Source organism: Cetorhinus maximus, chromosome 3 (genome assembly GCF_964194155.1).
Source record: "Cetorhinus maximus chromosome 3, sCetMax3.hap1.1, whole genome shotgun sequence".
Lineage (NCBI taxonomy): Eukaryota > Metazoa > Chordata > Chondrichthyes > Lamniformes > Cetorhinidae > Cetorhinus > Cetorhinus maximus.
The window spans coordinates 22,976,323-22,996,913 of NC_135881.1; the positions used below are offsets into that span (position 1 = coordinate 22,976,323).

At 44.6% G+C, this 20,591-nt stretch overlaps 1 protein-coding gene across 1 annotated transcript in view; it reads left to right on the top strand.

The window, feature by feature from the left end:
- Nucleotides 1-20,591, top strand: part of dpp6a (dipeptidyl-peptidase 6a) — an 848,482-nt gene that overhangs the window by 498,729 nt on the left and 329,162 nt on the right. The window contains exon 6 of the mRNA XM_078537068.1: nt 17,657-17,709. Within this exon, the coding sequence (XP_078393194.1) occupies nt 17,657-17,709 (53 nt within the window). The remainder of the gene's footprint in view (nt 1-17,656; nt 17,710-20,591) is intronic.

Genomic DNA, 20,591 nt, shown 5'->3' on the forward strand with positions numbered 1-20,591 from the left:
TTACCTGCTTCATTGATGATCTCTTCCATCTTAAGGTCAGGAGTAGGATGTTCACCAATGATTGCACGATGTTCAGCACCATTTGCAACTCCTTAGACTTAAGCAGTCTGTGTCCATATGCAGGAAGACCTGGACATCGCTCAGGCTTGGGCTCATAAGTTGCAAGTTACATTTGAGCCATTGACCGGAAACTGAACTGGATGAGCCATATAAATACTGTGGCTACAAGAGCAGGTCAGAGGTTGGGAATTCTGCAGCTAGTAACTCGCCTCCTTACTTCCCAAAGCCTACCCACCACCTACAAAGCGCAAGTCAGGAGTGTGATAGAATACTCCCCACTTGCATGAATGAGTACAGCTCCAACCACACTCAAGAAGTTTGACATCATCCAGCACAAAGCAGCCTGCTTGACTGGCACCTCACCCACCACCTTCAACATTTGATCCCTCCCCACTGATGCACAGTGGCAGCAGTGTGTATTATCTACAAGATGTACTGCAGCAACTCACCAAGGATCCTTCAACCTTGGAAACAGGCTACCTCTACCATCTAGAAGGACAAGGGCAGCAGATAGATGGGAACAGCACCACTTGGAAGTTCCCCTCCAAGCCACACACCATCATGATTGGAAATATATCACCATTCCTTCACTGTCGCTGGGTCAAAATCCTGGACTCCCTTCCTAAGAGCACTGTGGGTGTACCTACACCAAACGGACTACAGCTGTTCAAGATGAAGGCTCACCACCACCTTCTCAAGGTCAGTTAAGAATGGGCAATGAATGCTGGCCTAGCCAGTGACACCCACACCCTGTGAAAGAATAAATAAATAAAAAGTGGGACCAGTAGAGTTTCTCTTGCAGAAAGCCAGCATGACATAATGGGCCAAATGACCTCCTTCTGTACTATAACCATTTTAGGATTCTATGATAATGCCCAGTAATTCAAAACAATTGCCACATAGATTTTGAGAGGGACATCTTTTTGCACTATACTATTAGTCCCATACTATTAGTTCCTTATCATTGTTTTTCTCTGAGCCATATCTTTCTTGGAAACAACATTTGGTCCATGTTCTCATGGCAACATATTGGTTTTTACATTGCAGGAATCTCCTGATCTCATATACTTCCTCCTACTGTGATGGAAAGCCTGTGTTCCAAAAGCTTATATGTTTCAATCTTAATACTTGTGTAAACTCAATATCCCTTCACGTGGTTTGTTTATTTATATGCACCTATCTTTACAGTATCATACCCTGGTCCTGAAATGCTTCCTTCTCAAATGTTATCAGCATTATTGAGGAGGAAAGACAGGCTTTTCGAGAACACCATTTAAAGCAATCCTGTCTACATTACTACCTTATCAGAAACAAAAGATCGTAAAAACTTTCTATTGATATTCTTACAGTGTTGGTTGAGGGATTAATCTTCGCTGGAATACAAGGAGAATTGCTATGCTCTTCGACAGACTGTCTCATGGCAACTTTTACATTCACCTGACAGTGACAAACAGGGCCTAGTTTTAACACGTCATCTGAAATATTGCCTTCTCAGAAGTTGCTGTGCTCCCTCAGTACTGCACTGAAGTGTCAGTGTGCAGGATTATGTGCTCAAGTCTCTGGAGTGGAGTTTGAATCCATTACCGTCTGACTCAGAGCTGGGAGTGCTACCACTGAGCCAAGACCAACAACTAGATACTTAAAGTGATCAGACCTCTGTTTCCTCATTGCCTTTGCCTAACTGTATGAACCAACTATGTTTCCACCAACCTACCTTGCATTTGGATAGATTTCAAAACTTCCTGCAGACGTTTTAATTGGTGATGTCTTGCAGGAGGATAAGAATATTGCCGGTTATTGTGCAAACAGCAAAAACTGTGTAGAGACCACTGTGAAGTTATCTCGGTTGCCCAAAATGCTGCCAAAGGACATAAATATTGGAGAGAGCAGTACTTCCCAATAATAAAGCCTCAGTAGGTGATTGAGTGCTAATAAGAAGGGAGAAGACAGAAGACTGATGAGAAATTCACTATTAGGAAGCATACTTAAACATCAAGATACAGATGTCTCAAGATGTGAAAAGATTCTGATAAAAGCTACTTGATTTTCTTTAAGTGATGGAGAAGATCGCATTTCATTTTCAAGGACCAGCAAAAAATCAAATTGAGAGTTCTGAGAGAAGTGACTAGACTTGCAGGTTGATTTTAAAAAACATGCTACTGCTGGAGAGTCAGGTCTCTCGGTTGTTTCATTGTGGAAAGTAGAAGTGTCTGTTTCCCCTGTGTTACTAAGATGCAGCTCCAAGTCTGGAACTCACTTCTAATATTTCACCTACAATGCTGTTCTCACATCTATGAGTACATGACTGTGAGGGGGTGGCACATTCCACTCCCCACCTGACCAACATCATCACACAGTTACTAATAACAGCAACTGTAGCATTTCAATTGCTAATTTTTATTTAGTTGAAACTATATTTGGCAGATACAGATTGATTGAATTACATTGCGCTGCAATGAAAAACCATTCAGAGCTATAATAGGGTGTGAATACTAAGTGGGAGATAATGATCAAAGGCATAATTTATAGGATAAATTTGTCAGTGTGCAGTAGTAAGAGATGGTTGCAATTATCACATACTTTTGCTCTAATGTAATAGTGAGCATGAAAAAAAGAAAGAGCCAAATAGCATGAACAAAATGGTGAGGTCCTCATGGGTGAAGGAGTATGACCAATTAAAAATAAGCAACTTTCTGATCCATGAAAGGGTAAGGTAACATGGTGTTATGACACAGCAGATGGTAAATGCTGAGCTGTTCAAATCCCAAAGGGAAACTTGAAACAACTGTCACAACTAATTTTCAATTTATATAAATTTCGAGGTTTTTTTTACAAAACTAGATTAAACATTTATTAACAAGAGAAATGATTTTAAATACACATATATATCTACAAATTATGACTATGATAACTTCTAAATCCCCTAATCAATCTAACTTCCGGTTACACTTTCGATAAGGCAACCATAAGACACACAGATTTTAAAAGACTCAGGCAAAGAAACATGATACCCTGAACAAGTCAAATTCAAAGTGAGTTCTCTTAACTTCAGTCCTTTCAAGACAGCAGCTTGAGGCATATGTGCTGAAGGCTTTTTCACGTTTGTAAGATCTTAAAAATGCATACCCTTATACACAGCCTTTGTTCCTTTATGCATATTTTCCCCTTTGACTGCAAAGACCCATTGTTTTACTATGTCTTTGGACTTTATCTCCCTGATAATAAAAACCTCTGATAGCACTAAGCTTTACCAGTAATCTTTGGGAAAAATAAACACACTGGGCAGAATTTCATTCATGTCGGGCGGACTCGGTGGGGGCGGGCGGGGTGGTTGGGAAGCCGGCCACCACCCACGGTCAGGGCTGGACCACAATTTCACTCTGCCGGGCCAATTAAGGCCCACCCAGCGTGAAATGTGAGCGGCAATGCTCAGCGTTGCCTGTGTGGGCGGGGGGGGGCGGGGGGGGGGTGTGATGTGCGAGCAGCATGCTTCAAAATCTCCCTGCGCCACAAAGCTGCCTCAGGAAGATGGAGCATTGTGTAAAAAAATAAAGAAAATAAAAATGTAATGAAACATGACTCTGTCACATGAGCAGGGACATGTTGTTAATTAAGTTTTAAAAATTTTATTTTATTTTTATTTGCTTTAAGAAACCTCATCCCACCCATGGATGAGGTTTCCTAAAAAAGTTCAAAGGCCGCTTGGCCTTTTCGCCTGCCCGCCAACTGTAAGGTTGGATGGGCGGTGAAAATTTTATTTTAATTACCTTTTTAATGGCTTTAATAGGCCTTTTAATTGTCGGTGGGTGTGCTGCCAACTCGGGCGTGCACCCGCTGACCAATATATCGCGGGAGTGCGCATTCACATCAGGACACTTGCCCGACATCAATGCGCATCATTTTACACTCAAGTGGGTCGAATGCGGGCCGGCTGCCAAGGTAAATATTTTGCCCATAGACACATATAGACGCATAAACAAATCTCACAATTACTCTGTTTTACAATAAATTCCAATAATATTATGAGAATTGTTGTATCTTCCTGACTCATGGCAGTTATGTTACTGATAACATTGTAGTCATATTATGCTGGCAATCAAGTGACCTGGAGTAATAATCCCAAAATGTGAGTTCAATTTTTTTTTTTGTTCCTCTATAGGATGTGGGCATTGCTGGCCAGGCCAGCATTGTTGCCCAGCCCTAATTGCCCCTGTACTGAGTGGCTTGCTAGGCCATTTCAGAGGATAATTACGAGTCAACCACATTGCTGTGGGTTTGGAGTCACATGTAGGTCAGACCAGGTAAGGCTAGCAGATTTCCTTCCCTAAAGGGCGTTAACCAGATGGATTTTTGTGACAATCAGTGATGGTTTCATGCTCAGTATTCCTGAGACTTGCTTTCAACCCCACGCCTTATTAATCGAGTTTAAAATTCTACCAGCTGCCATGGTGGGATTTGAACCCGTGTCCCTAAAGCATTAGCCTGGGCTTCTGTGTTACTGACATTACCACTGCACCACCCTCTGCCCTTCAGTACCCCACAATAAATCTGGAATAAAGAGCTAGTATCATAATAGTGACCATGAAATGTCATAAAAACCCATCTGGTTCACTAATGTCCTTTAGGGAAGGAAACCTGCTATCTGTACCCTGTCGGGCCGACATGCGATTCCAGACCCACAGCAATGTGGTTGACTCTCAACTGCCCTCTGAAATGTCCTAGCAAGCAACTCAGTTGTATCAAAACTGAGCACATGGGCTGCAGACATTCGGAAAGCAGCTCATCACCACCACCTTCTCAAGGGCAACTAGGAATGGACAATAAATGCTGGCCTAGCCAACAATGCCAACACTCTAACAATGAATTTTTAAAAAATTTACTACAAAAAATACAATCTGCTTTGTTCCTTAACCATAGTACAGCATTGTTTATATTGTTACTACATTTCTGGGACGGATGAGTAACACTGTAGAAGGAGCAAGTAGAGTAGGAACAAAATGGGTTCTTCATTTCAGAAGATATTAAGACAGGTTCACCCCATGCACCCATAAATATGCCTTTAACCACAATGCCTTACATGTTCTACACAACTAACACATCTTCCATTGGTAGGATAAGCTTGGCAAGCTCTAGTTCCAATCCTGAACTTCATGCATAATATTAAAATGGAGCTGATATGGAAAGTAGTGCGTGGGCTGCACGTGACATGTCAGACAAGTGTGAATCCCATTAGCCCTACTAGCAGTCAGCTAACAGCTGGCTGGAACATTTCTTGGCATTGTTATGTTCTTTCCAGGCATTCTATCTACCGTATAATTTTCAATCTTCTTCTTATGTTGGGGAATATTAGGGTATAATTGGTATTATGATTACATTGTCAGTGAATCACTGTGCACTAGTGTATTTATAAACCTGCATAAAGGCCCCACATTCAATCCTTTACTCGCCAACAATGTACCTTGAAACGTGTAGTTACATGTAGAATGTATTTACTTTGCCTGGACAAAAAATGGGAAGATTCCATCATCCCCCTTTGAACTGCTTCTTACAGATGCTTCTTGAGAACAAGGGTACATCCAGAATAATTCATACAACGCATTGCTGTAATAAACTTATACTGTGGGTGCCAGAATGACTGTAGTAACTCAGTCAACTCCCAACTTTTCTTTTAGAATGAATTCATGGTGATAATTCGTTATTGCAAGATGCAAAATTAAAGCTCCTTGAAAAGGGATCATCATTAAAATGGGCAGTTTGGAAAATCGGAATAGGTGTACTTCATTCAGCTCCTCAAGCCTTTTCCATCATTTGGTTAGATCATGGCTCATCTGCATTTTAGCTTTGTTTACCCACTTTGATTCTACAACTCTTAATACCCTTGTGTGACAATCAATCTTGGTTTTGAAATTTTCAATTGACCTATCCTCAATAGGATTTTGAGGTACCCTAAGTGCATGAGTAAGTGCTTCCCGACATCGCTCCTGAATGGGTTAGTTTTCGTTTTAAGGTCATGCTCTCTTGTTCATGACTTTCACAGCAAAGAAAGTAGTTCATGTAAATCCTGTCAAATCCTTTCCAAAAGCAAAATGCTGCAGGTGCTGGAAATTGATATAAAAACAGAAGATGCTGTAAATACTCAGCAGGTCAGGCAGCATCTGGAGAGAGAAACCAGGTTAACATTTCAGGTCTATGATCTTTCATCAGAACAGTCACCACTGCCTCGAAGTCCAAGTTACAGCAATGATGCCATTCATAAATGAGCATCACTGATAAATTTAACTCCTTTTTATCCCCCCAGTTCTTTTTCATATTTGTATTTCTTTAAAAGTCTGCATTAGTTTGAAATGAGACCGACTGGAACTAATGCCCAGTTTTGAGGTGACCAAAGTGTGCTGAATAGAAGCTATTCTCAAATTAGCCATTAGCTGCAGCAACGTGATATCCATGGTAACATCTTTAAGCATCTGTCAGTCTGTGTGCCACATGTTTGCAGAACAATGTTGTGCTGCAAATATTTCTGCCAGCAAACTTCAATAGATTGTGACATCCTGATTGCTATTTTTACTGATTCTGTCTGGTGTAACATAAGGAGCTCCAGATGGTTCGTTTTTCTTTTAGCTAATGCTAATTTCTAATAATTTGCGGCTTACCACGTTGAACTGATGGGATGAAGAGGAAGAGTCCTCCCATCCTCCTAAAGAATCAAAGTGAGTAATGAAACCAAGAGTGATGTTAGTTGTGTTAAATCACTTAAGGTTTAGGGGCAGCTGATGGCGTTGTGCTAATGTCACTAGACCAGTAATCTAGAGGCCTAGGCGAACACTTTGGGTTATGGGTTCAAATTCCACCATTGCAGCTGGTGGAATTTAACTTAAATTAATTAAAACTGGAACAGAAGGCTGGTCTCAGTAATGATGACCTTGAAACTACCACTGTTGTCAAAAAAATCTATCTAGTTCACAACTGTCTCTTTAGGGAAGGAAATCTGCCATCCCTACCCACTCTAACCTAAACGTGACTCCAGACCCACAGCATTGTGGCTGACTCTTAACTGCCCTCTGCAATGGCTCAGCAAGCCACTCAGTTTAGGGGCAATTAGGGATGGGCAACAAATGCAGGCCTTGCCAGTGACATCCACATCACAATAAAGAAGAGAGGGTGGAATCTTGCAGAGGTGGCAGGAGTCTCAGCCATTGGCTGGAGAGCCAGCAAAAACCCTGCATTGACTCTTTTTGAGAAAACCCACTGTATCTTGTTCCACTCAACACTTGACAGGCCAGCAGCTGACCTGCCCCCCTGGGATGCGGGAGCAAGGACCCCAGGGGCAGGGTGGGGCGGGGTGGGGCAGGGTTGGGGAGGCAAGAGATGCTCTTCCCTCTGCCCTCCCCTGCCAAGAGCTGCTGGCCAATCAGAGACAGGCAGCTCTATTAAACAACAGCACCACCAGGAAGGCAGTGGCTACTGCTGGTACTATACCCACCCAAGGCCCAGGTCCCCTGGGTTGGGAGAGGCAGCAAGGGCAGGGAGATGGCTCTCAGTGGGCCTTCCTTCCCAATGCCAGGTTCCTCAACCAGGCACTGTGTGCCTTTGAATGATGGAACACCCCTTGGGAGCCTGCAAAACAACCCCAATGATGTCTTGCTTGCTGTGCCCTCTACATAGCAAGTTCACCACCCACCGCTCGGTTGACCAGCAGCGGGGGAATGAGATCCTTAAGGCATTAATTGGAAACCTAAGGGCCTCAGTTAGCAGCATGACTGGAAGGCCATCCACAGACCTTCCTGCCATGGACTTAATCGGGGTGGGGACAGGAATGTGGCCTATCTGCCACCCTGCCTGCCTCCAGAATAAATGCCATCAAACTCGCCATGGGGGAGGACACAAGATTCTGCCCACAGTGATGGTGTCAGAAGCTGGGAATCGATGTAAGTTGTTAACACAATTAAAGTCCAATGTCTTTACAAGGTGAAAATGTTCCCACTTTGATGTCATAAAGTCACAGAGTCATAAAGGTCTACAGCACAGAAAAAGGCCATTCAGCCTATTGAGTCTGCGCCGGTCAAACAAATACCTAAATACTCTAATCCCATTTTCCAGCACTAGGCCCATAGTCTTGTATGCCATGGCATTGTAAGTGCACATCCAAATGCTTCTTAAATGTTATGAGGGTTTCTGCCTCTACCACCCTTTCAGGCAGTGAGTTCCAGATTCCCATCACCCTCTTGGTGAAAAAATTCTTCCTCACATCCCCTCTAAACCTCCTGCCCCTTACCTTAAATCTATGCCCCCTGGTTATTGATCCCTCTACCAAGGGGAAAAGTTCCTTCCTGTCTACTCTATCTATGCCCCTCATAATTTTATGCACCTCAATCATATCCCCCCTCAATCTCCTCTGCTCCAGGGGATATAACCCCAGTCTATCCAATCTCTCCTCATAACTAAAACTCTCCAGCCCAGGCAACATCCTGGCAATTCTCCTCTGCACTCTCTCTAGTACAATCACGCCCTTCCAATAATGTGGATTCCAGAACTGCACGCAATACTCTAGCTGTGGCCTAACCAGCGTTTTATACAGTTCCAGCGTAACTTCCCTGCTCTTATATTCTATGCCTCAGCTAATAAAGGCAAGTATCCCATATGCCTTCTCAACCACCTTATCTACCTGTCCCACTACCTTAAGGGACCGGTGGACACGCACACCAAGGTCCCCATGATCTTCGGTACTTCCCAGGATCCTACCATTCATCGTGTATTCCCGTGCCTTGTTTGTCCTGCCCAAGTGCATCACCTCACACTTATCCGGATTAAATTCCATTTGCCACTGATCAGCCCATCTGACCAGCCCGTCTATATCCTCCTGTAATCTAAGGCTATCCTCCTCACTATTTACTACCCCACCGATTTTCGTGTCATCTGTATCAGCTTTTTTTCACTTTCTCCAGTGCTTCTATATCCTTTTTGAAAAGGGGAGATCAGGACTGTTCATAGCATTCCAAGTGTGAGACTTTCTTCATTCATTACCTCATCTTCAAAAATCTCCACATTGTCTGCATTAAGAGCAATGCCGCCTCGCGTCATGCTGAATGCAAACCATTCGTTCACAATGCCTTCTTCCTTCTAGCGATATGTGATACAGTGCTCCAACAGTTTCTCCAGGACAGCCTTTATGAAAAACTTACTCAGTCCAGGCTCTTTTACAATTCTTTATCAGGTGGGGAAAGTAGAGAAGCTTGGATTGTTGTCCTCAGAGCAGAGAAGGGCATGAAAGTATTTAATAGCGGTTTTCAAAATTATGAAGGGGTTCAATAGAATAAATAAGGAGAAACTGTTTCCACTAGCATGAGGCCAGAGAGGATTTAGTATAATTGGTAAAAAGAACCAGAGAAGAGATGAGGAGACATTTTTGTTCTGCAACGAGTTTCTACCATCTGGAATTCACTTCCTGAAAGAGTGGCGGAAGCAAATTCAATAATAACTTTCAAAAGGGAATTGGATATATTCTTGGGGGGGCGGGGAAGACACATATGTAGGGCTATGGGGAATGGGCGAGGGAATGAGACTAATTGGGCAGTTGACTCTAAAAGCCAGCACAGGCATAATAGGTCTTTTTCTTTTAAATGGTCTTTTTCTGTGCTGTATAATTCTATGAAAACAAACATTTAAATAGTCTGTAATTGGTGATGCAGTGACCGCGTTGCGTATCATCTACCGGACCAATGGTTGAGCTTGAATTAAATTTAAACACATGACCCTAAATGGAGTTGTAGCTAGGAGGTGCCAGGGTTGAATCCCAGTCAGCATTGAGTCCCAGTCACTGATCTCAGACAGGGCAGGAGCTGAGGTGCTGTAATTGCCTTCTGTATCCCAGGGTTTGGAAGGGGCAAAAGCCTAGCACTAGGTGCTCAAAATTCTCTGTATCTTGATGGGGGGGAAAAAAAGCATTAATTCCAGTGGGAATGAATGCACATGTGTAAGAGGATAGGATCAAATTCATGTGCGATGATTATGCCAGAGGAAGGTGTGCATCAGAAAGCCCACAGTCTTCTCTCCATCAATACATTTTGATGGACAGAATATCATGGGCTGCGGAGGTACGATTTCACCATGCTCTGTCTCGATGGAAAAGGCATTACGGCAGAAGTACAACAGATTGCCAAAAAAAAAAACGCTTTATGGTAATAATTTGCCAACAAGGGCATCAAGGAATTTAAACTCATTAACATTTTGCAGTGGCTGCCCCAGAGTTTTCCATTGGTTAGTGGAATAGCACCAAGTTGCTTTCTGTGTTACTTCTAGCTGGTTGTTAACTCATTTGTATTGAACAGGTTGGCAAATGTGCTGAAATAGTTCCCAAAAGGAATTTTACATGAATGGGTTAAGCAGAGGACTTTGAGTTTCATTGTAGCTATAACAAGCCATGTGACAATTGTGTTTTCATGCATCTCTATTTACAAACCAAATTAAATGATGTAGCAATTATTGCACTGGGATTCTGTTGCTCGTTAAGTCATACAATTAGTGCATCTCTTTAGCTAACTCTTAATAAATGCACTCCCTGTTGTGGAAAGGAACTATACAGATTATAAAAGGTCCCTAAAGGACGCCGGAACCACAATTTTAACCTGGAGCTGAAATTGGGAGATCAGGGATTGATGCAGATAGCAATACGCCCTAGACCTTCCTCTCCGCTCCCTGGAATGCAAGGGCCAAGACATTTTTCATAGTTTCCAACATAGTATTTAAAACACAGATTCAGGCCACCTCTCACCCGTCTTCATCTAACTTCATCGACATGTGCTTCTATTCCTTTCTCCCTCATGCCTTTAACAGGAAGGTCTTGTAGAACTTCTGAGCCCACAGCTCTGGGTTTAAGTCCCGCTCCAGGGCTTGATGGCCATGGAAGGTGCATTCATAACATGGCCAAACAGATTGATTGTCAACCTGTAAATCCTTCCAATATACCTATGGCGGGTGGTAAAAGTAGGAGAGTCTCCTGGTCAGCTACACATGATGCTGAGTTGTGTACCTCAAGCTATAGCTGCTGGTGACCTGTTCCAGAAAAATCTAGGCTTAGACATATGCATGTGTTTTGTCTGCCTCATGTGTCACTAAGACATGGGAAAGCTCTTAAGTCCATGTCTTTAACTAGCTTCTCCTTAAATGCATCAATGCTACTGGCCTCAACTATTCCTTAAGGCAGCAGGTTCCACACTCTAACCTGTCTCTGGGCAAAGATGTTTCTGCTGAGTTCCCTATTGGATTTATTAGTGACAAACTCATCTGCCCCGACAGCCTGACCAAGTAGAAATGTATTCCCATATATTTAACTTATCAAACCCTTTCATAATCTTAAAGACTTCTATCAGGTTAACCCTCAGTCTTCTCCTTTTAGAGAAAAGAGCCCTAGCCTGTTTAGTCTTCCCTGACAGGTTTCACCTCTCAGTTCAGGTGTCGATCAAGTAAATCTTTTACGTACCTTCTCTAGTGCCTCTATGTCCTTTTTATAAAATGGAGACCAGAACTCTCTGCGGTCTAACCATGGTTCTATGCAAGTTTAACATAACTTCTCTGCTTTGAATGTAGAAATGAGTCCCAGTGCTTTGTTTACTTTTTATATGGCTTTATTAACCCATGTAACTACTTTTACTGATTTGTGTGTCTGTGCCCCATATCCCTCCTCCCCATTTTGACATTTATTTTCCAAGCAATATGTGACCTCCTTACTCTTCCTACCAAAATATACCACACCATTCTTATTTATATTGAAACTTATTTGCCAATTGCATGCCCATTCTGCATGTTTATTAGTGTCTTCCTGTGTTTGACACTATCCTCTGTACACGCACTGATTTGGTACCCGCAAATTTTGAAATTGTACTTCCAATTCCCCGAGTCCAATCCATCTACGTTACTGGTGAGCAGCAGTTGTCCCAGCTCCAATCTCTGTGGAACACCACGTCCCATCTTTTAACTTCCAGGACTTGTTTAAACCCCGCATATGGACTTGTGTCTGTGGCTGCTGGGTGAGAGCGGGATAAGTACTCATTCCTCTAAGAAGGTAATGGGTATAAACTCTTCTCCAGAGACTTGAGGTCATAAACCAGGCTGACATGCTTAAGCATATTGATATAGGGAGTGACAAGGTATTGGAGGTGTTGGCAGGCTTAAAAGTGGACAAATCTCCAGGTCCAGATGATTTGTGTCCCAGACTGCTGAGGGAGGCAAGGGAGGAGATCGCAGGGGCTCTGACCCAAATTTTTAATTCCTCTCTGGCCATGGAGGAGGTGCCAGAGGACTGGAGAACAGCTAATATGGTTCCGCTATTTAAGAGGGGTTGTAGAGATAAGCCAGGGAACTACAGACCAGTGAGTCTTACGTCAGTGGTAGGGAATCTCTTGGAGAAATTTCTGATGGAGTGTATCTCTCTCCACTTGGAGAGGCAAGGTTTGATCAGGGATGGTCAGCATGGCTTTGTCAGAGGGAGGTCATGCCTAACAAATTTGATTGAATTTTTTGAAGAGGTGTCCAGGTGTGTAGATGAGGGTAGTTCAGTTGATGTAGTTTATATGGATTTCAGCAGAGCCTTTGACAAGGTCCCACATGGGAGACTTATAAAGAAGGCAAAGGCACATGGGATACAGAGTAATTTGATAAGGTGGATTCAAAATTGGTTTAGTTGTAGGAGGCAGAGAGTGATGACAGAAGGATGCTACAGTGACTGGAAGCCAGTGTCATGTGGCATACCACAGGGATCTGTGCTGGGTCCCCTATTATTTGTCATTTATATAAACAACATAGACGACTATGTGGGGGGTAGGATTAGTAAGTTTGCGGATGACACAAAGATTGGCTGGGTGGTTAACAGTGAGGTTGAGTGTCTTAGGCTACAGGAAGATACAGATGGGATGGTCAAATAGGCAGATAAGTGGCAGATGGAATTTAACCCTGAAAAGTGAGAGGTGATACACTTCGGAAGGAGTAATTTGACAAGGAAGTATTCAATGAATGGCATGGCACTAGGAAGTTCTGAGGAACAAAGGGACCTTGGTGTGTGTGTCCATAGATCTCTGAAGGTGGAGGGGCATGTTAGTGGGGTGGTGAAAAAGGCATATGGGACACTTGGCTTTATCAATCGAGGCATAGATTACAAAGGTAGGGAGGTCATGTTGGAGTTGTATAGAACCTTGTTGAGGCCACAGCTGGAGTACTGTGTGCAGTTCTGGTCGCCACATTATAGGAAGGATGTGATTGCAATGGAGGGGTTGCAGAGGAGATTCACCAGGCTGTTGTCTGGGATGAAACATTTAAATTATGAAGAGAGGTTGGACAGACTTGGGTTGTTTTCGTTGGAGCAGAGAAGACTGATGGGCGACCTGATCGAGGTGTACAAGATTATGAGGGGCATGGACAGGGTGGATAGGGAGCAGCTGTTCCCCTTAGTTGAAGGGTCAGTCACAAGGGGGCATAAGTTCAAGGTGAGGGGCAGGAGGTTTAGGGGGGATGTGAGGAAAAACCTTTTTACCCGGAGGGTGGTGACGGTCTGGAATGCGCTGCCTGGGAGGGTGGTGGAGGCGGGTTGCCTCACATCCTTTAAAAAGCACCTGGATGAGCACATGGCACGTCATAACATTCAAGGCTATGAGCCAAGTGCTGGTAAGTGGGATTAGGTAGGTAGGTCAGGTGTTTCTCACGTGTCGGTGCAGACTTGATGGGCCGAAGGGCCTCTTCTGCACTGTGATTCTGTGATTCTGTGATTCTGTGACATCTTGTACAGTATTGATGGAGCGTTGGCAGGGCCAGCTTTCGGGTGAGATGTTAAACCAAGGCGCCATTTGCCTTCTCAGGTCAGCATGAAAGATCTTATGGAATTATTTCTAAGAAGTACAGGGCACCTTTCCTGGGGAAAAATTCTCCCCCCATTGGGAGGGAAGTGCAGGAGCCAATCAGGGGTGCGCCGCCATTTTATGTGGGCAGGCCATTTAAAGCCCGCCCAGTGTGATGTCCGCCAGGAAGCGCTATGCGTTCCCTGTGAGGGCGGGGAATGATTCCCTCAGCCGGGAGTGCACTCTTTCGCTCGTGCGCCGAAAGAGCGTACAGGTCTCCCTGAGGCAAAGTGCTGCCTCATGGGGATCAGCTCCGATTTAAAACTTTTAATAAACACGTTTAAAAATTTTCCCTGCCATGTCCCCTTATGTGACACTGTCACATGAGTTGGGACATGTCTATAAGTTTTATTGAAACCTTTGTTAAAATTTTAAATACCCTCATGAAACCTCATCCCGCCCGTGGATGAGGCTTCATGCTTTTTCCAAAGCCTGCCAGTGGCTCCCGGCCTGCCCGCCAACCATAAGGTCGGGTGGGCAGGTCCATTGATGATTTTAATTAGTTTCTCAATGGCCTCAATTGGCCGTTGACAGGTTGGCGGGCGCGCAGCTGACTTGGCTGCGCCCCCGCCAACCTGAAAATGGAAATGACGCGGGGTGACATCGGGAGTTCCACCTGACGTCACCCCACGTCATTTTACTTATCGGTGAGCAGGCCCCACCCCCCCACTCACCGACCGGAAGATCCTGTTCCTTGTGTCCTGGTCAACATTAATCCCTCAAATTTACATCACTAAAACAGATAATCTGGTAATTTACCATACTGCTGTTTGAACTGTGCAAATTGGCTGCTGCATATCCTTGCACTGCAACAGTGCACTCTAAAAGTATTTCATTGGCTGTAAAGTGCTTTGGGACATTGTTAAGACATAATAGTTGCAATAAAGAAAATGCTTTTTATGTCCTTTAGTCTTGAAAAAAGAACCATGAAAGCACTGACATGATGGGCCGAATGGTCCCCTTGTGTGCTGTGTCATTCTATGGTGAGCTTTTTTAACTCATTCATGGGAAATTGGCGTTGCTGGCTAAGCCAGCATTTATTGCCCATCCCTAATTGCCCTTGAGAAGATACTGGTGAGCTGCCTTCTTGAACTGTTGTAGTCCATGTGGTGTAGGTACTTCCACAGTGCTTTTAAGGATGGATTTCCAGGATTTTGAGCCAGCAACAGTGAAGGAATGAGGATATATTTCCAAGTAAGGATGGTGAGTAACTTGGAGGGGAACTTCCAGGTGGTGGAGTTCCCATCTATCTGCTGCCCTTGTCCTTCTAGATGGTAATGGTCGTGGGTTTGGAAGGCGCTGTCTAAGGAGCCTTGGTGAGTTTCTGCGTCTCGTAGATGGTACACACTGCTACTACTATGCATCTGTGGTGGATGGAGTGAATGTTTATGGATGGGATGCCAATCAAGTGGGCTGTTTTGTCCTGGGTGGTGTTGTGCCCCTTGAGTATTGTTGGAGCTGCACTCATCCAGGCAAGTGGAGAGTATTCCATCACACTCCTGACTTGTGCCTTGTAGATGGTGGACAGGCTTTAGGGAGTCAGGAGCTGAGTTGCTCACTGCAAGATCCCTTGCCTCTGACCTGCTCTTGTAGCCATAGTATTTATATGGCTAGTCCAGTTCAGTTTCTGGTCAATGGTAACCCCCAGGATGTTGATAGTGGGCAATTCAGTGATGGTAAGTCAATTGAATGTTATGGGGCAATGGTTAGATTCTCTCTTGTTGGAGATGGTCATTGCCTGACACTTGTGTGACGTGAATGTTGCTTGCCTCTTGTCAACCAAAGCCTGGATATTGTCCAGGTCTTGCTGCACTTAGACATGGACTGCTTCAGTATCTGAGGAGCTACAAATGGTACTGAACATTGTGCAATCATTAGCGAATGTCCCTATTTCTAACCTTATGATGGACGGAAGGTCATTGATGAAGCAGCTGAAGATGGTTGAGCGTGGGACACTGCCCTGAGGAACTCCTGCAGTGATGTCCTGGAACTAAGATGAATGACCTCCAACAACCACAACCATCTTCCTTTGTGCTAGGCATGACTCCAACCAGTGGAGAGTTATTCCCCTGACTCCCATTGACTCCAGTCTTGCTAGAGCATGTTGAAAGTGCACTTGGTCAAATGCTGCCTTAATGTCAAGGGCAGTCACTCTCACCTCACCTCGGGAGTTCAATTCTTTTGTCCATGTTTGAACCAAGGCTGTAATGAGGTCAGGAGCTTAGTGACATATGAGTATATGAACATATGACCCTGGCGGAACCCAAACTGAGCATCACTGAGCAAGTTATAGCTAAGCAAGTGTCCCTTGATAGCACTGTTGATGACCCCTTCCATTACTTTACTGATGATGGAGAGTAGACTGATGGTAATTGGCCGGTTGGATTTTTCCTGCTTTTTGTGTACAGGATTACATGGTAATCAGCAGGAGGTTTCATTTCCCATGTTTGACCTGATGTCATGAGACTTCATGGGGTGCGGAGTCAATGTTGAAGACTCCAAGGGCAACTCTCTCCCGACTGTAAACTACTGTGCCGCCACCTCTGCTGGGTCTCTCCTGCCGATAGGGCAGGGCATACCCAGGGATGGTGATGGTGGTGTCTGGAATATTGGCTGTCAGGTACAATTCCATGAGTATTACTATGTCGGTCTTCGAGACAGCTCTCCCAATTTTGGCACAAGCCCCCAGATGTTAGTAAGGAGGACTTTGCAGGGTCAATAGGGCTGGGTTTGCCATTGCCATTTCCAGTGCCTAGGTCGATGCCAGGTGGTCCATCTGGTTCCGTTCCTTTTAGGCTTTGTAGCGGTTTGATACAAATGAATGGCTTGCTAGGCCATTGCAGAGGGCAGTTAAGGATCAACCACATTGCTGTGGATTTGGAGTCACATGCAGGCCAGACCAGGTAAGGATGGCAGATTTATTAGGCAATTGACAATGGTTTCATGGTCATCATTTGACTTTTAATTCCAGATATTTATTGGATTCAAGTTTCACCATCTGCAATGGCAGGATTTGAACCCAGGTCTCAGAGCATTAACCCGGGTCTCTGGATTACTAGTCCGCTGCCTCCCCTGAAGTCCCAAAGAGCATCGAAAATATGAACCTGGAAATCTGCTTTCTAATGTTAAACCATGATAATAGGAAGAGAATTGAGGCTTAAGTGAGAAAAGGCAAATGTAGGACCAATCAGGAAGCTATTCAGACAAAGTCATCACTATGTAGAATGGACCTAGTGTGTGTGAACCTTGGAAGCATTGAAGAAGCAGTTGGGATGTGTGATGAAGGGACTGTAGTACGTTGAAGCAGGCTGAACTTAATGGCCTCCCTTATCCACATATGTTTTGTAACTTTATCGGCTCAATTTGCTCAGACTGGGACAGGCCAGATCATGGAAGCCTGAGGCTGCACTTGGAAAACTAAAACATTCCAGTGAAAGACACGCCAGAAAGTAAATTACACTCTGGTTTTTGTCTCAAACTATTTGATTTAAAAGGGGTTGCAGGGCAGGGGTGCAGTGGAGAAGCACAGTACTGTAAATTCAATGTGCACCGATCACGATACCTTTGACTTGTATACGATTCATGTCAATCAGCCTTTTTTGCTGTCTGTGATAACTATATTATACTGTACTCAGAGAATGGAACAAAGCAGTCTGAACTGTGTCAATTAATGCACATTGATACATTAACGTGTATGTGTGCTTCTTTTTCAGACTCATCGGCATTCCTTCACAGCTGACTACACGTTGTGCAATTTACACACGTGGTAAGTAGTGCACTCCTTCAGAAAATTTCCATTCATGTAAACAACTGATTGTATGCTGTCTAGTGCTCATCTCTGCGCTATTTTCCATATGGAGACAATTTCAGTGACAGGCACGACACGATCCCTGTGAGGGTGGCATTGCACAGCTCCCTCTTTCAGTAATATGAGATCATATCACGATCAAGGCCTAAATTAGGAATGAAAACAATACACGAGATCAATTTATGTAAATGACCATTTTTGTCCCTTAATAACATGTCAGATGCAAATTGGAGCTTAGGTGACCTAAAACAATTGGTGATGTTTTGAAGGTATTCCATTACAAAATTAACATATTAAGAGGAAACGTGGCTGCTTGGATAGACAAATATCTTGGGAACTAGAGTTTAGAGGCAAATGGATGTATTTTGGATTGATGGAGCCTGGACTGTAGACCCAGGGGTGTGTGCTGGGGCCCCCTTTTCTTTTCCATTTCTTAAAAAAAAAATAATTGAACGGATGGCTTTAAGTATCAGCTGCGGCTCAGCGGTAGCACTCTTGCCTTTAGAAGGCTGTGGGTTCAAGTTCCACTCCAGAGATTTAAACACCAAATTCAGGCTGACACTTCAGTGCAGTGTTGAGGGCTGTGATATTAAATTGGGGCTCTGTCTGTCCTCTTGGGTGGATGTGCAAGATCCTATGGCACTCATCAAAGAAGGGTAGGAGAGTTCCTCCCAATAGGCTAATATTTCTCCCTCAGCCAACACCTAAAACAAATATTTGGGTCATTGATTTCATTGCTGTTTCTGGGAACTTGTACATAAGTAAATTAGCCACTGCATTCCCGACATTACAACAGTGACTACACTTCAAAGGTACTTCAATTGGAAAATAACCAGCTAAATAGTCAAACCTGTATATCTCTCTTAAGATAAACCTGTATATCTCTACTTCGTCACAAGCACACTAAATTTTAGGCTGGAAGAGACATGTAGATATAACATTTCTGTTACCATACAACCCACAACTGTACATTAGTCTGCTTGTATGTCTCTTCAGACTGACTGACAAGGGTTCGTCCCCTCATGTGAACTTTGTCCTGTAGCCCTCTAAATTTCTTCTCTTCAAATAATCATCCTGTTCCCTAACGAATGCCCCCGAAGGCGCCTCCACCACGGTTTCAAGTCGAGCAGTCCAGATCCAAACCGCTCGCTGCGTAAAAGGTTTTCCCCATGTTACCATGATTGCTTCTTGTGTCAATCGCCTTAAATCAGTGACCTCTCGGCCTCTCCTCCTCGATCCTTTCACCAGTGGGAACAGCTTCGCCCTCTCTACCCTGCCCAGACCCCTCATGGGGCTGAATTTAATGGAGTCCACTGAAGCGGGCATCATAGTGCGGGGAAAGGGAGGGGGGTTGCTGGGAGAATCGGGCATCAGATTGCTGGCATCCAGAAAACTGTTTCCAATTAAGTTGGGGGTTGGAAGGACCTGACCCAGCAATCTTGCACACTGGTGGCCGCTCTGTCAATTGGGCTCATTAATGATCGAGATGGAGAGGCCACTGAATGCCCTACCATTGCCTCCGATCCCCTTCCACCCCTGATGCCCTAGTGCCTCTGGCAACTCCCCCCATCACTACCACCTGTCCTCGACCCCCTTCCTCCCTCACTCACCTGTATCCAGGACCCCAGTGACGATCCTTGGGCTGGGCTTTAGCGCATGACCAGCAGCAGCAGCCAGCATTTCTTGTGGCACCGCCAGCAATGGAGAGCTGCTAATGAGTCGGCAGCTCTCCGGCATTGGGGTTTCCGCCTCATGGGGGGATTGATTGTGTGGAAGGCCTCAGGGCACTGAAATCGGTTTGGGCCTCCCCCATGGAAGCGACGTGGGATTCCCACCTGTACTCCAACCTGGGGTGGGGTTGGGGTCCCCGTCACCCGCACTAAATCTCAGCCGTGATTTCTTAAATGATTCCTGGTCTCTATCTTTACTGCTGTAATCTGAACATTTATTCCCCATATTGATGAGCGTGAAGGAAATTCTTCTGGAACCTGTCCTAAAAAAATATTTTATCAGGTTGAACCGCTATCCACTAGCTCTACTTCTGCTGCTTAATTTGAAGTAACACTCTGGGTTAACATTTTCTTAAACCCTCAAAAAGACAGCCGTAGGAGCAGGTTTCACCTCCATGTCATATGTAACATAAACGCAAAGAAGTTTCTAACGTTGAAACCTGTGGTCAGCCATGATCATATTAAATGGTGGTGCAGGTTCAACAGGCTATATGGTCGACTTCCGCTCCTGTTTCTAGTGTCCGTGTTCTTGGGCAGAATTTTCCCGTGGGCGTGCGGGGGGTGGGCCCCACATGCCGATGTGTAAAATGATGCACGGTGAGTTCGGGCGAGCGTCCCGACGTCATCATGCGCCATCGCGATATTTCGTTGGGCGGGCGCGCGATGATCTCCGATGCGTGCCCGTCATTAATTAACGGGCCACTTAAGGCCCTTGAAGCGCCAATTGACTGCGACTTTTCGGGGCCCGTGCAATCTTCAGGTCATCGCACGGGTGCAACGGGCAAGCGGGTAGGGCACATTTGTATTAACCTCATCCATGGGCGGGATAAGAGGGGTCAGAGAGGTCGTGAATGTGCTCAGTCAGGTATTTAATTTGGAAAGTTACTGATACTTGACTATGTGAGCAGAAATACTTCAAAACGCATACTAGCTGCTTGGAAAGGACTCAACCTTCAGGTCAACACTCTGCAGTGAAGATCCTTTTTGTGGCCTGCAGGTTTCAGGAAGCCTTCCCTTAGCCTGGGAAAGGGAGTTGTGCTCTCCACAGGAGGCACCTCCTCTGAGGAGGAAGGGAGGACCAGAAGGGGGAGGAGGCCAGGAATCCACATT